The sequence below is a fragment of the Olea europaea genome, unplaced genomic scaffold, assembly GCF_002742605.1.
Source record: "Olea europaea var. sylvestris unplaced genomic scaffold, O_europaea_v1 scaffold1199, whole genome shotgun sequence".
In the NCBI taxonomy this organism is placed as follows: Eukaryota; Viridiplantae; Streptophyta; class Magnoliopsida; order Lamiales; family Oleaceae; genus Olea; species Olea europaea.
The window spans coordinates 138161-154114 of NW_019229408.1; the positions used below are offsets into that span (position 1 = coordinate 138161).

General features: G+C 30.9%; 1 protein-coding gene across 1 annotated transcript; it reads left to right on the forward strand.

Annotated features, from left to right (window-relative positions):
* The first annotated feature begins 2785 nt into the window (after window positions 1-2785).
* On the forward strand, window positions 2786-4010 carry LOC111374052. Its single transcript, XM_022996671.1, has 2 exons — window positions 2786-3560; window positions 3668-4010. Exons 1-2 carry the CDS (start codon window positions 2957-2959, stop codon window positions 3700-3702), a joined length of 639 nt encoding a protein of 212 aa, XP_022852439.1. The 5' UTR covers window positions 2786-2956; the 3' UTR covers window positions 3703-4010.
* The last annotated feature ends 11944 nt before the right edge of the window (window positions 4011-15954 follow it).

Genomic DNA, 15954 nt, shown 5'->3' on the forward strand with positions numbered 1-15954 from the left:
ATTGTTGACTATAGTAGTGTGAATAGTATTCTGCATAAATTTCATTTAACTATGGATAACTATATCTATAGTACACGAACCGATTCTACAGCTTGATATAATATTGACTATAGTATTTGCATTTAGATAAATTTCCCCATCTTCCAATTAAATAACAGATACACTACATATTTTGATAGCATTAATATTAAATTGAAGTTATTTTCTTTGGACCATGTTATTCTTCTTTATTTTCTTCCAATATTCTCTTGAACCATCAGAGTCAAGGACAGATGTAGTATACCACCACGTAGAGACTCTTCAAACAACTTCTATATGTAGCATAGCAACGATTAGAGACCAAATATAAATAAACTCCCTTTATGATACCAATCAAGCAATCACCAACACACGACTACCATGCATTTTCACTAATCAACTGTCAAACTAGTCGTGTTCAATTATGCAGATAACCTCTAGGATAAAAAATCACACTTTTGGATCTCTTACTTCTCATAATTGTTTACAAATAAGAATATGTTTTACTTGAGGCCTTCAGTGGAATTAGAAAGCTAAATTTTCAATTCAACAAGAGTTTAATGACTACCAAAAACAAAAGAAAATTGGGTATTTATTTTTATTCATTCTCTTTCTGCCAGAATTATATGTAGCAATAAAATTTTGTTAAATAATGAAAGTTTACATTTACATGTATTTTCCCTTTCATGCATCTCAGTGCGAAAAAGAAAGGTAAGTAGGACTAAAAGCTTTCACAGCTCCTCTCCTAGGTTGGAATGCTGATTACTGGTGCTGCCATTCATTACCTAGGCTTGCATTTCAACTTGTTGATTTTGGTGTAAAACCTTAAGGCACTTTTCAAGTCATATGAAGTCGAGCCACTCTAGATTTATTTCTATCCTTATTATTATTATTTTTACTCTTCTCTCATTCTCCACTTGTCAAACAATTATTGCTGGATGATCCCAAACCACATTCTAATCCTTATCATCCTGAATCATCAAGCCAATCAATATTCCACCCTAAAAAATAAAAATAAAAATAAAAAATTCCAAAACTAAAGAGTACATATATAATGTTATCATGAGCTACTTCAAGACGTGAAAACAACCGTAACAGCTAGTCTTCACATCTCCTGCTCTTATTATAAATCATCAGTATTTTTTTTTCCATATTAATGGACTCATTCCCAAAATATTTCTCCACTTTAGAACCTAGCTTAAACTCATTTTATGAGCTTACTTCTTTTTTCAAGTTAGTGAACAATAGAAGAAAATTAATATTTTATACCTAACCTGTATTTATGGTTTCCAAAGAAACCTTTCAATCACCCAGAAAATGGAATTGAATATAAGTTCCACTTGATTCCAGCATAAAGAAAGCGCACTAAAATTATTGTTTCACATTTATAAGCACAACTGATGAGGACAATTGCATATTGTCGAGTAATTACCACAAACTGAATAATCGCACAAATGAACTACTAGAAAAAAAAATACATATATATAAATTTGAAATTTTCCCCTTATTAAAGTGCAAACTGTAAAACCAATTACTTGTGGCCCATGTAATATTAAAGAAATTAATTTAAGGTGATTAATATTACTAAAATTCTATTGGCCCAATTGAGAAATGGTAGTTTTATTATTGTCTACTTTGATGGAAAGTTGAGAGTTTTATGGGACAAAATGAGACTGCCTCTCTCTGCCTATAAATGTGAATGAAATCCATCAATTAATTCATTCAATAAAAGAGAGGAAAAGTGAGAGAACGATTTCTTTAATTTTAACAGTTTATTATTTTGCAGATAAAAAATTCTCAATTATTGCCATGGATCAAGGTATGTTTTCTTGATCAATTAAAATTCACATGTGAAAATCAAGAATTCTAAAGATCTTGGTATTAGGGTTTAATGTCTTACATGTGGTATCAGAGCCATGATTAAAGAATTCTTGATTTTCCTCTTAAGATTATTGTTTTTCACTTATCGATCCTTAATTATTTCTTATAGATCTCGGTATTAAGGTTCTTGTTGAGATTATTGAAACTAATTATTATTGGAATTCACGGCTGCATAAAATATGTAAATCGTGCGTAGCGTTAAACTGTAAAATTGACTTAATCTATTTGAAGGAATGGAAAAAACCAGAAAGAAATTGCTAGAGTCATTCGTAAAGTCCAATTCTTTATTTGCCTTTGAATATGTGCATTAAAAGTGCCAGAAGAAAAATCTTGACTAAGCTGTAGCATTTTCAAAGGATAAGATTTGATGCTGGAGATCCATTCATACATGACAGTGACCATCGACTTTCAGAATCTTTTATGTCCATAAATTAAATGGACTTGATCACACCTTTACAAAGAATATAGAAAAGGTAGAAGCAGTAACGTGTAAAATTGAAATTGCAAAACCAATTAATGCACGAAAAACATTGGCAGAAGTGTACAGTGTTGCAGAAGTTAGTTTTGATTGCTTAAGATTTAAATTATGGATTAAGTAAAATTATATCTAGTTTAACAACCTTCATTGCCTTGTTTGTGTTATTGTCAACAATGAATATTGTGTGGTAATTATTTTACAAGCAATAATTGGTATAGAAAGTGATTTATTCGAAAGTTTTGATGAGTCATTTATATGAATGTTTTATTTATGTGATTAATGTTCGATTAATGTTGTTTGTTAGTCACCAAAGTGGCCAAACATTATGGTATTTTGAATGCCAAATTACATAATTTATTTATCAATTACTCTTGATATCTGCATTCGCATGCTTCATCTATACCACTGTTCAATGGGCTAAATTTCTCTGACTGGTGTGAACAAGTTCAGTTCAACTTAGGTGTTTTGGACTTGGACTTGGCACTTCAAGTTGAGAAACCTGCCGATCTTACTAATGAGAGCAGTGCTGATGAAAGATCTGTCCATAAAGCTTGGGAAAGGTCAAACAGATCAAGCCTAATGTTTATGCAGATGACCTTAGCAAAGAATATCAAGTCTACTATCCCTAAAACTGAGAATGCTAAGGAATATATGAAGTTTGTAGAAGAACGTTCCCAAACAGCTGACAAATCACTTGCTGGCACACTGATGAGTACCTTAACCACCATGAAATTTGATGGTTCTCGTACCATGCATGAGCACGTTACTGAAATGAGTAACATTGCAGCAAGACTTAAGACTCTTGGGATGACTGTGGATGAGAACTTCCTAGTACAGTTTATCATTAACTCTTTGCCTCCCGAGTACGGTCCATTCCATATGAACTATAATACCTTAAAGGACAAATGGAATGTGAATGAATTGCACAGTATGCTCGTGCAAGAGGAGACAAGGCTTAAGAATCAAGGAACTCATTCTATTCATCTTGTAAGTCGTCAAGGAGCTGGAAAGAAATATAAGAAAAGATCTGGAAAGGGCATTAAGCAAGGACCACTAAAGATAAATGAGTCTTCTGCCCAAATCCACAATAAGGAATACAAGAAAGATGTGTGCCATTTCTGTCGTAAACCTGGGCACCATAAAAAGGACTGCCTGAAACGTAAGGCATGGTTCGAAAGTAAAGGTAAGATTATTTCTTACGTATGTTTCGAATCTAATTTGGCAGAAGTTCCTTATAATACTTGGTGGATTGATTCTGGATATACCACTCATGTTACTAATACGATGCAGGGATTCCTTTCAACCCAGACCATAAATCCAAATGAAAAGTTTGTCCTCATGGGAAATCGAGTCAAAGCTCCAGTTGAAGCCATTGGAACCTATCGTTTGATTTTAGATACTGGACATCATTTAGATTTATTTCAAACACTTTATGTACCTTCCATTTCTTGCAATTTAGTTTCTTTATCAAAACTTGATTCCGCTGGATATTTCTGTAATGGTGGAAATGGATGTTTGAATTTGTTTAAGCAAAATCATCTTATTGGTTCCGCTATTCTTTGTGATGGCTTATACAAATTAAAGCTTGATAACCTTTTTGCCGAGACTCTTTTGACCTTGCATCATAATATTGGTACTAAACGTGGTATACTGAATGAACGATTTGCTAACTTGTGGCATAAACGTTTGGGTCACATATCCAAGAAAAGGATGGAAAGATTAGTAAAGAATGAAATTCTTCATGACTTGGATTTTAGTGATCTTGGAATTTGTGTGGATTGTATTAAGGGTAAACAATCCAAACACACAAAGAAAGGAGCCACAAGAAGCACATAGCTTCTTGAGATAATACACACCGATATATGTGGGCCTTTTGATGTTTCATCATTTGATGGAGAAAAGTATTTTATCACATTTATTGATGATTTTTCATGTTATGGCTATGTTTATTTGCTGCATGAAAAGTCTCAAGCTGTAAATGCTTTAGAGATCTTTGTCAATGAAGTTGAACGGCAATTAGACAGAAAGGTGAAAATTATTAGATCTGATAGAGGTGGTGAATATTATGGAAAATATGATGAAACTGGACAACACCCTGGTCCATTTGCTAAATTTCTTGAAAGACATGGCATACGTTCTCAATACACTGTGCCAGGCACACCACAACAAAATGGTGAGGCTGAAAGGCGTAATCGTACTCTAATAGAAATGGTTAGGTGTATGTTGAGCAATTCATCTTTACCTATTTCCTTGTGGATGTTTGCATTAAAGACTGCCATGTATCTACAAAACAGGGTTCCTAGTAAGGCAGTTCCAAAGACTCCTTTTGAACTGTGGACGGGAAGGAAACCTAGTTTAAGGCACCTGCATGTTTGGGGTTGCCCGGCAGAAGCAAGAATTTATAATCCACATGAAAAGAAGCTGGACTCAAGAACAATCAGTGGATTTTTCATTGGTTATCCAGAAAAATCAAAGGGGTATAGATTTTATTGTCCTAATCATAGTACTAAAATTCTTGAAACTGGAAATACTAGGTTCATTGAGAATGGTGAAGTTAGTGGGAGTTTGGAACCACGAAATGTGGAAATACAAGAAGTTAGAGTTCAAGTTTCTCTACCCTCAACTTCTTCTAATGTTGTTGTTCCTCAAATTGTTGGACAGCATAACAATTTACCTGAACAACAAATAAATGAACAAACACCCCACAATGAAGTTGCTACTAATGAACCTGCATTAAATGAACCACAAGAAATAGCATTAAGAAGGTCACAAAGACAACGTAGACCTGCTATTTCTGATGATTATGTGGTTTACCTACAAGAGACTAAATTTGACTTGGGAATTGTTGATGATGATCCAGTTTCATTTTCACATGCCATTGAGAGCGCCAATTCTGATAAGTGGTTAGATGCTATGAAAGATGAGTTAAAATCTATGGAGCATAATGAAGTCTGGGATGTCGTCGAATTACCAGAATCATGTAAAAGAGTTGGGTGTAAATGGGTCTTTAAGACCAAGTGCTACTCTAATGGTAATATCGAACGATATAAAGCTAGACTAGTTGCCAAAGGTTTTACTCAGAAAAGTGGCATTGATTATAAGGAGACATTTTCGCCAGTCTCCAAGAAAGACTCACTCAGAATTATAATGGCTTTAGTAGCTCATTATGACTTAGAGCTACATCAAATGGATGTGAAAACCGCCTTTCTAAATGGAAATTTAGATGAAGAAGTTTATATGGATCAGCCTGAAGGTTTTTCAGTTAAAGGAAAGGAACACATAGTGTGTAAGTTAAAGAAATCAATATACGGACTTAAACAGGCTTCCCGTTAATGGTATCTTAAGTTCAACGATATCATTATTTCTTTTGGATTTAAGGAAAACATCGTTGACCGATGTATATATCTAAAGGTCAGTGGGAGCAAGTTTATATTTTTGATTCTGTATGTTGATGATATCTTGCTAACTACTAATGATCTTGGTCTATTATACGAGACTAAGAAATTTCTCTCTAAAAATTTTGAAATGAAAGAAATGGAATAGGCAACCTATGTGATTGGAATTGAAATATTCCGTGATAGGTCACAAGGATTGTTAGGGTTGTCTCAGAAAGCATATATCAATAAAATTTTAGAGAGATTTAAAATGGAAAATTGTTCAGCGAGTGTCGTTCCAATTCAGAAAGGAGACAAATTTAGTCTCATGCAATGTCCTAAGAACGACTTGGAACGCAAACAAATGTCAGCTATTCCTTATGCATCTCTTGTTGGGAGCCTAATGTATGCTCAGACTTGCACCAGGCCAGACATCAATTTTATTGTCGGAATGCTGGGCAGGTATCAAAGTAACCCAGGAATTGATCATTGGAAAGCTGCAAAGAAAGTATTGAGATACTTGCAAGGAACGAAAGACCACATGCTCACTTATAGGAGATCTGATAACTTAGAGGTCATTGGATATTCAGATTCAGACTTTGCTGGATGTATGGATACTAGAAAGTCTACATTTGGCTATTGTTCCTCTTAGCTGGAGGGGCTATATCATGGAAAAGTACGAAGCAGTCAGTCATTACTGCATCCACTATGGAAGCCGAGTTTGTGGCATGCTTTGAGGCCACAGTTCAAGGAAATTGGCAGCGGAACTTTATTTCAGGACTTGGAATTGTCGACAGTATAGCCAAGCCGCTGAAACTTTATTGTGATAATTCTGCAGCAGTCTTCTTTTCAAAGAACGACAAGTACTCTAAAGGTGCTAAGCACATGGAATTGAAGTACTTTGCCGTTAAAGAAGAAGTTCAAAAACAAAAGGTGTCAATCGAGCATATTAGCACCAATCTTATGATTGCAGATCCATTAACAAAAGGACTGCCACCAAAGACATTCAATGAACATGTCGAAAGGATGGGCATTATTGAAAATTATCATTAACATTATTATGCAATTTATGATGCTTATGTATTGATATTTTGGGCTTATTTATGTATTGTTTTTGACAAAATATTATTCCTGTCATAACTGTTGGTACATGTACGTGAATGAATTATGCAAATGCTGACAGGGATAGTCTTTTCGAAGACATTAATGTAATGCAATTATCGAACTTCTCATTATGTGTCATATTAGGTAGGGACTAATACTGTAGTACATGGAAGGAATTATGTTTATATGATGGTGTGAAACCGCCATGACTCTTATTAGTCTTTACTTAAGGATGATATATTAAGTGACCAATGTATGATGGATTTTAGCTAATAGTATGCGTATTATGTTATATACCACATAACAAAACAATATTACACTGGCCAAGTGGGAGAATGTAAAACCAATTACTTGTGGCCCATGTAATATTAAAGAAATTAATTTAAGGTGATTAATATTACTAAAATCCTATTGGCCCAATTGAGAAATGGTAGTTTTATAATTGTCTACTTTGATGGAAAGTTGAGAGTTTTATGGCACAAAATGAGACTGCCTCTCTCTGCCTATAAATGTGAATGAAATCCATCAATTAATTCATTCAATAAAAGAGAGGAAAAGTGAGAGAACGATTTCTTTAATTTTAACAGTTTATTATTTTGCAGATCAAAAATTATCAATTATTGCCATGGATCAAGGTATGTTTTCTTGATCAATTAAAATTCACATGTGAAAATCAAGAATTCTAAAGATCTTGGTATTAGGGTTTAATGTCTTACACAAACGTCCTTGTACTTGATGGTTACTTGAGCATTATGCTCCCAGGATCATTACATAGACAACGTGAACATGTCAAAACAAGTAGTAATGGCAATAACGACAGTATGAGGCATAAAAATTTGAAAAGTTCACTGGCTTTCCTTCTCATGCTATACCATCTAATGCTAGTGGCAACTTGCCTAAATGCATTAAATCTTAGTGTGCAATAAAAACATAAACACACACGTATGTTTATTCATGTATTTGAGTGCTATGCCATTTCAAAACTTTTAACCAACCACCTTAGTATAAGATATTTGCTTATGTTCAATTCCAAAAGCTGGGGCACTTACAGTTCTAAAAATCATATCAAATAATCAAAGAGAAAAGTTCATTCACACAAATCACTTAACATGACTTTAGATTGTTGAGAAAATTGGATGATTTGTGTGTAGATTGATTATCAACTAATACAAGAAAATAACAAATACAATTCAATAATAATATAACATAAAATAGAGAAGAGATTTAAAAATCAAGCATTGGGAGTCACATCGAAAACGTTGTCCAAAAGTCACATTGTCTTCCATTTGTGTGGGTACATTGGGTACTATACGACTTCAAAATAAAATTCATGTGACTCACAGCCGATTCTCATTCAATGAGAGCATGATCATAGGGAGATAAAGAACAAACCTCTCATCAAGTTGCCAAAACTAGAGAAATATAGTTTGCTTCTGAAATTCTTCAATTTTTTCAAAAATCTTTTTTTTTAAAGAAACAGTATCTAGATTAGGATGTTGTGATTCTTGAAGAAATAAACAGTCTTGATTATCTTGGGATACCATTTTTTCTTTTCCTTTAATGGACTGAATTGCTTGAGAAAATTCTGGGTTATTTGAAAAATGATCTGGTGGACTGTATTTGACTAAGTAATCAAATTTTCCACTGGGCTGTCCTAGAAGATCCCAAATTTCTTTACCTTTTTCTGTAGCAGATTTATCGGTCTGCTGAGTCTGATTATCTATTTTAGTAGAGGAATCAACAGTCCTCTGAATCTGTTGGGCTTTTGGTAAGTCTACAACCTTCAACGGATTTGATAAGTCTTTACCAGCTACCGCTTGGGCCGGACTAGCTATGGACTTCTTGGGCTCCATAGTACCTGTTGGATAATGGACTTTTAGATCCAAAATCTCTTTTTCCAATTGAGCCACTTTCTTTTGGAGTTGGGTTCTTTCTATTGAAAGGTTCTGGTTGGCTTCATTAATCACTTTGTAATTTCTCTGCATACACTCACAATGTTGGCAGAAAATATTCTGGTCTTTACTTGGAGAGAAGTCTAATGGAGGGTATGAATAATTCTTTAAAGAAGGAGATAAATAAAAATTTATTCCTATCTGTTGTCTTGCTACATCTAATGCTTCTTGAAAATTTGTAAAACCTTTGTAAAGAGGGTTTGGAAAATTTTTAATGCAATCTAAAACTTCTATCCAAGAATGGAAAATTCCTGGATTTTTACCTTTAATAACAACATAGAATTTAAATCTTTGCTTGTTCTGACTAAAATGTTATGATAATGCATTCATGCATGCAAGAAAGTATTTTTGGTCTTTTGGATTCTTATTATAAGAAATCTATAAATTATCTAAAATACATTTTTCTTCTCTAGATAAAGAAATATGCGGTAAAATTTTAAAAGAAATATTACTATTTGGAAATACTATAAGTTCTTGGTTTCCAAACCTTAGTCTGTCTTGTAACATTGGTCTGTTCTGATTAAATGGAGTCTGTGGTAAAAGTCTTGATGCAAATGAATTCCCAAGTGGAATTCCTGGTCTTATAGGCCTTGGCCTTGTCATCTGTATAAAGAAATTATGTTAAACAAATTTAATAATTTCTGTCTATTATTATTCTACTTAATATATTTGTTGCCTTATTATCACTACTTTTAATATGCTCAAATTCTATATTAATTCCTGTATTTGTGATTCTATCTATAAAGTTTAACCATCTTCTTCTGCTACTTCTTTTTGAATCTATTTTCATTTTATTAACAAAAAAAACTATAGCTACACAATCTGTTCTTATAGTTATTTCTTTCTTAGATATAATAAATAGTTCAAAACTATCTAATGCATAATTTATAGCTAATAATTCTGCATCTATACTACTTAAATTTCCTTTTTCTCTATAATTTCCACTGTTGTACCTACAAATTCTTTCTGTACTTTTATCAGTATATTTACTGGGTTTGCATATTAATATAGCTCCCCATCCTATCATACTTCCATCTATTTCTATGATTAAGTATTCTGAATCTAATGGCATAGCTAATTCTGGTAAAGTTTTTATTTTTTCTTTTATTTGTTGGAAAAAATTAATCTAAGTTATTTTGAAGAAGATAATATTGTAGGAACATATTATAAAGATTTAACTAAAATTTTAGAAATTTTAAGAATTACTAAAGATTTACATGTTGAATTAAGAGAAAATATTATAAAGAAAATTTTAGTAGAAGAAATTATAGAGCCTCAACAAAATTATTTAAGATTTCAGACTAATGGATTAAGAATTCTTAACCCAAAAATATTATATAATAGAGGAATTTTTGAAACAAGAACACAATTTTTTAGACATAGTAGAGAAGTATCTGTTCAGTGTATAAGAAACCAAGTAAGAAAACTAAATTTAATATCAGAAGATTCTAAAAGAGAATTAAAAAAGAAAAATTTTAGATTCATGCATTTAGGATTAATAGTTATAGGGATAAAATGATTAATGAGAAAAAATTTAGGATGTAAAGTGTTAGTAACTATATATGATGAAAGAATTAATAACATAGACAAAAGTATGATTGCTAGTACAGAAGTTGATATGAACAATAATAATGGTATAATTTATTGTAATCCAGATTTTTTACTAACTATCAAAGACTTTTCAGATAAAATTAAAATAGGAATTCAAACAAAAGGATATGAAGAGGTAGAAAGTGGAGATAATTTATTAATTAGTATAGGATTTTTAGGAAGATGTTCAAATAATTCTCAGACAAAATATAAGATTTACATAGATAACGTGGTAAATTTAATGAGTAGTAAAGGAATTAATATGGTTAAACCTAAAGAATATTCATCAGAACAATTAGCAGGATTAGAATGGGATATGGATAAATTTTTAGAAAATCAAGAAACAATTATAGCACCACAGGAAGCATTAACTTATAAAGATATTCATGGAAGAACTAGTCTAAGATTTTTAGATTATAATCAAGTACAAAGACAGAATGATCTTGAAGAAGAAACCAATCCGAAAGAAGAACAAAATGAACCATTTCAAAATCAAGTTCATATAGAATTAATAGATGAAGAATTTGATAGAATAATTTATCCAAAAGAATTAGGAATGAATTTAGATAATAAAGAATTATTAGAACTAGAAGATCAAATGTATCTTAATAAGACAATTTCAGAATTTGAATATTTATACTATGACCAGGAACAGAATAGAAGAATAGGAATTATTAACCAGGATAATGATTCAGAAAATTCAAATTTAAGTTATATAAAAGAACTTATGTAAGATTCTAATACATATAGAACCTTTAATGATACTCCTTTTGATAGAACAATTAAACATGAAGCAATGGTTTATGGTGGAGGATTTTCCCCAAGAGGAGCTTATCCTTTATATAATAATACAGAAGGAAAATATATAGCAAGAGGAAGTGAAAGACCCTTAGAAAAGAAAATAGAATTCCAATCAGATCATAAAGCACAAATTTTAAATATTACAGCACATGATCCACAAACATGAAATAATGTAATAGATGTATGGAAGAATACTATAATAGGACATTATATTAGAAATTTTCAAGAAATGGAAGCTTTAGATATGTATAGATACTTAGAAACATTTTTAGGAGAAAGTATAAAAGCTATGTGGGAAGCATTTAAATTAGAAAAGAAAGAAGAATTTGAACAATTAATTAACATGGGTAGTAATCCATACAATTTTGTTAATAAAATACAGATATTAATAACAGGAGCAGATCCAAACTCAGGACATATGAGCATACAAAGAAAAGCTATGAGAAATTTAGAACAACTTAGCCTTTATAAATGGACTAAAGGAAGATATGTTAAGAACTTTTTAAATGAATATCATTATTTAACTTCAATATCAGGAAATACATTTAATCAAGAAATTGGAAATAAATTATTTCATAAATTACCAGGACCATTAGGACTAGAAATCACAGAAAAATGGAATAATTTACCAGCAATAAAAGAAGAATCAGAAAAACAATGGAGTATAGGACAAAGAATACAACATGTAATAAGATGGTTAGAAGACAAATGTGTAGAGTTACAAATTCAAAAACAACTTAAAAAGACAGACTATAAATTCTGTAAAGATATTTTTACCCCACAAACTTATGGAGCCTCTAGTTCAAGAAAAAATAAATATAGTAATAAAGAAAGAAAGAATAAAAGACCTTTTAAGAAAAGACACTTTCTTAGAAAATCTAATAAAAGAAAACCATACTTAGATGAAAAAAGACATGTGAGGAAATTTAAACCAGAAAGAACTTATAAAAATAGACTTAGTTGTTATGTTTGTAATAGTAATGAACATTTATCTAAGACTTGTCCAAAAAGAATAAATAATTATGATAAGAAAAGCACATTAATAGAATGCACTAATGAAGATCTAATACAATTAGATGAATATATCTCAGATAAAGAATCCATTTATAGCATTATATCAATAGAAGATAAAAATTTAGAAGAAAATAAAGAATCTAATTATGAAATAATAGATGAATTCGCTAATATAAGATTACAAGAAGAATCAGAATCAGAATCAGAAGAAGAACTAAATTTAATGAATAATATAATTATAGAATGTTTACATAATTGGCAAAAATATAAAGAAACAGATAATATAGCATGTTACTTATGTAATTGGTATCCAGTAAGAAAAATTAGAGCCAAATGTTTAGAATGTTACAAAGAAGCATGTATAAAATGCTTAGAAGAAAAGAATCTTATTGAAAAAGAAGAAGTCAATCCAGAAATTTTAAAAGAAAAAATTGAAATATCAGAAAAAAATTCTTAGAAAAAGAATTGAAAGTTTAGAAGAAGTGCAAAAATTTATAATAAATAAAATAGAAATGTTAGAATATAATAATAAAGGAAAAACAATAAAAATAGAAGAACAAAGTCAAGGTACAGAATATAAAGAAAAAGAATATGTTCAGGTAATATGTAACCCAGAAAAACTTAAAAGTATTAAGGTAAAATGTTACATAAGAATAGGACAATATGAAATAAAATGTTTAGGTTTAATAGACTCAGGATGTAGTAACTGTATAATTAATAAGAAACTAATCCCAAAACAATATATAACATACTCAGATAAACCAATAGAAGCACAATAAATGGATGGAGAGCTTTATACTTATACAGAATTATTACAATCAAATAGTAAAATTAGTTTTGAGACAAATTGTGGTGGGAGAATAGAATATACCTTACCAAAAGAATCAGTTTGGGTTAGACCTTTAAATATTAAAGATACAGATTTTATTATAGGATTAAATTTTTTATTAAAAGATAATGGAAGTATTACAATTACTAAAGACTTTTTACATTTACAAAAACATACATTATTTACACCAACACAGACTACTTATTTCCCATCAGAGTGCATAGAGAAGCGTGGTGGTAGTAATGGTAATAATTGCAAGTGTGAAAAAGAAAGAGAATGTCAATTAATAGAAGAAGATAATTTAGAAGAAATTGATAATTTAGAACAAATAGATTTTGGAATTATAGAATTAATTGATAATGAAAAAATTTATGATATGCTAATAACAGAACAAAAAATAGAAAATTTAATTTCTAGATTAGAAAAGATGGAAATAATAGGAGAAAATATTTTAAAATACTGGGAAAAAGATAAAATATTATGTGAATTAAAAATCAAGAATCCAGAATACATAATTAAAACCAAGAATATAGAAGCAACAAATTTAGATTTAAAAGATTTTAAAATACATATAAAAGAACTCTTAGAACTAGGAGTAATTAGAAAATCAGAAAGTCCTCATAGATCAACAGCTTTTATAGTTAGAAAACATTCAGAAATTGTTAGAGGAAAAAGTAGAATGGTTATTAATTATAAAAGACTTAACGATAATACTATAGATGATACTTATAACATACTAGACAAGACAGTTTTGATAAATAAAATCCAAGACTGTAAAATTTTTAGTAAATTTGATTTAAAGTCAGGATTTTGGCAAGTAAAAATGCATCCAGAAAGTATTAAATGGACAGCTTTTACTTGTCCAAAAGGACATTTTGAATGACTTGTAATGCCATTTGGAATTAAGAATGCACCAAGTATTTTCCAAAGAAAAATGGAAAGTATTTTTAATAGACATAGTAAGTTTGTAATAGTATATATAGACGATATTTTAGTATTTAGTAAAAATAAACAAGAACATAGAGGACATTTACAAATAGTATTTTCAGAATTTATTAAACATGGTTTAATAATTAGTAAAAAGAAAATGATTTTATTTAAAGAATTTATAGATTTCTTAGGAGTTAATAAGGAGAAGGTAAAATTAAGTTACAACCCCATATTGCTAAAAAAGCATTAGAATTTCCAGATAAATTAGAAGACCTAAAACAAATCCAGAAATTTTTAGGATTAGTAAATTATGTTAGACCATTTATAAAAGATTTGGAAAAAATAGCAGGACCCTTATATGCTAAGACATCTCCTACAGGACAAAGATTTTTTAATCAAGAAGACATAAAACTAGTCCAACAAATAAAAGAAAAAATAAAAACTTTACCAGAATTAGCTATGCCATTAGATTCAGAATACTTAATCATAGAAACAGATGGAAGCATTATAGGATGGGGAGCTATATTAATATGCAAACCCAATAAATATACTGATAAAAGTACAAAAAGAATTTGTAGGTACAACAGTGGAAATTATAGAGAGAAAGGAAATTTAAGTAGTATAGATGCAGAATTATTAGCTATAAATTATGCATTAGATAGTTTTGAACTATTTATTATATCTAAAAAAGAAATAACTATAAGAACAGAAATTTAGCTCGTGAGATTAGCTACTTACTTCACAAGTAAGAAATGCCACACGTGATGGTCTAACTGTATTAACGATATCCGTATCTCGTTATTACTTACGACCATGGTTTATTCAAGATCCAATTATATGTAATTTGTATCTCACAATCATAACTCCTTGTGATCAACAGATTACCTAAAAATTGGATCTTCGGATTCTATTATTTAATATTATTTATTACAAAATTAATTTAAATAAATAATAAATCTCGCCAAAATCAAATGCATTAAATATAGTAAAAGCGTTTACAACCTAAATCGATTGGATCTAGGGCATAACACTTACAAACTCCCACTTGCACTAGATCCAATCACTCACGTATCTAATACCATAAGTATCCACATGACGATCATGTTTCTGTTGTGACAACGACTTTGTCAGCGAATCTGCAATATTATCATCTGTGGGAACTCGCTCTATCTTTACGTCATTCCTTTGTATAATCTCCCTGATGAGATGATATCGTCTTAGCACATATTTGGATCGTTGATGAGACCTTGGTTCCTTCGCTTGCGCGATGGCTCCATTGTTATCACAATAAAATGGTATGGGATCAACAATGTTAGGAACGACTCCAAGTTCATTAATGAACTTCTTGATCCATACAGCTTCCTTTGCTGCTTCAGAAGCAGCTATGTACTCGGCTTCTGTTGTTGAATCAGCGGTTGTTTCCTGTTTGGAACTTTTCCAACTAACCGCTCCATTGTTGAGAGTAAACATATATCCTGGCTGAGACTTGCTATCATCTTTATCAGTTTGAAAACTAGCATCAGTATACCCCTGAATTTTCAGTTCATTTCCTCCATAGATCAAGAACACATCTTTAGTCATTCTTAAGTACTTAAGAATGTTCTTAACCGCTATCCAGTGTTTCTCACCGGGTTTGCTTGAAACCTGCTCGTAACACTTAGAGCATATGAAACATCTGGTCTCGTACATAGCATCGCATACATGATAGATCCTATCGCCGAAGCATAAGGAATCTTATCTGTGCGGCTCTTTTCATCCTGTGTTTTAGGACACATATCTCTTGAAAGGTAAATCCCATGTGACATGGGGCATAATCCTCTTTTGGACTCTTCCATATTAAATCTTCTCAAGACTTTATCTATGTACGAAGATTGGGATAAGCCTAGCAATCTTTTAGATCTATCTCTATAGATCTTAACTCCCAAGATATACGCTGCTTCTCCCATATCTTTCATGGAGAAATTCTTTGACAACCATAATTTT

Excerpts from the sequence above, each read along its gene's own strand:
- LOC111374052 (XM_022996671.1), top strand. The coding sequence starts at position 2,957 with ATGTTTATGCAGATGACCTTAGCAAAGAATATCAAGTCTACTATCCCT. Across the intron at positions 3,561-3,667 it reads GGCATGGTTCGAAAGTAAAG|GGATTCCTTTCAACCCAGAC; the intron begins GTAAGATTATTT and ends AATACGATGCAG.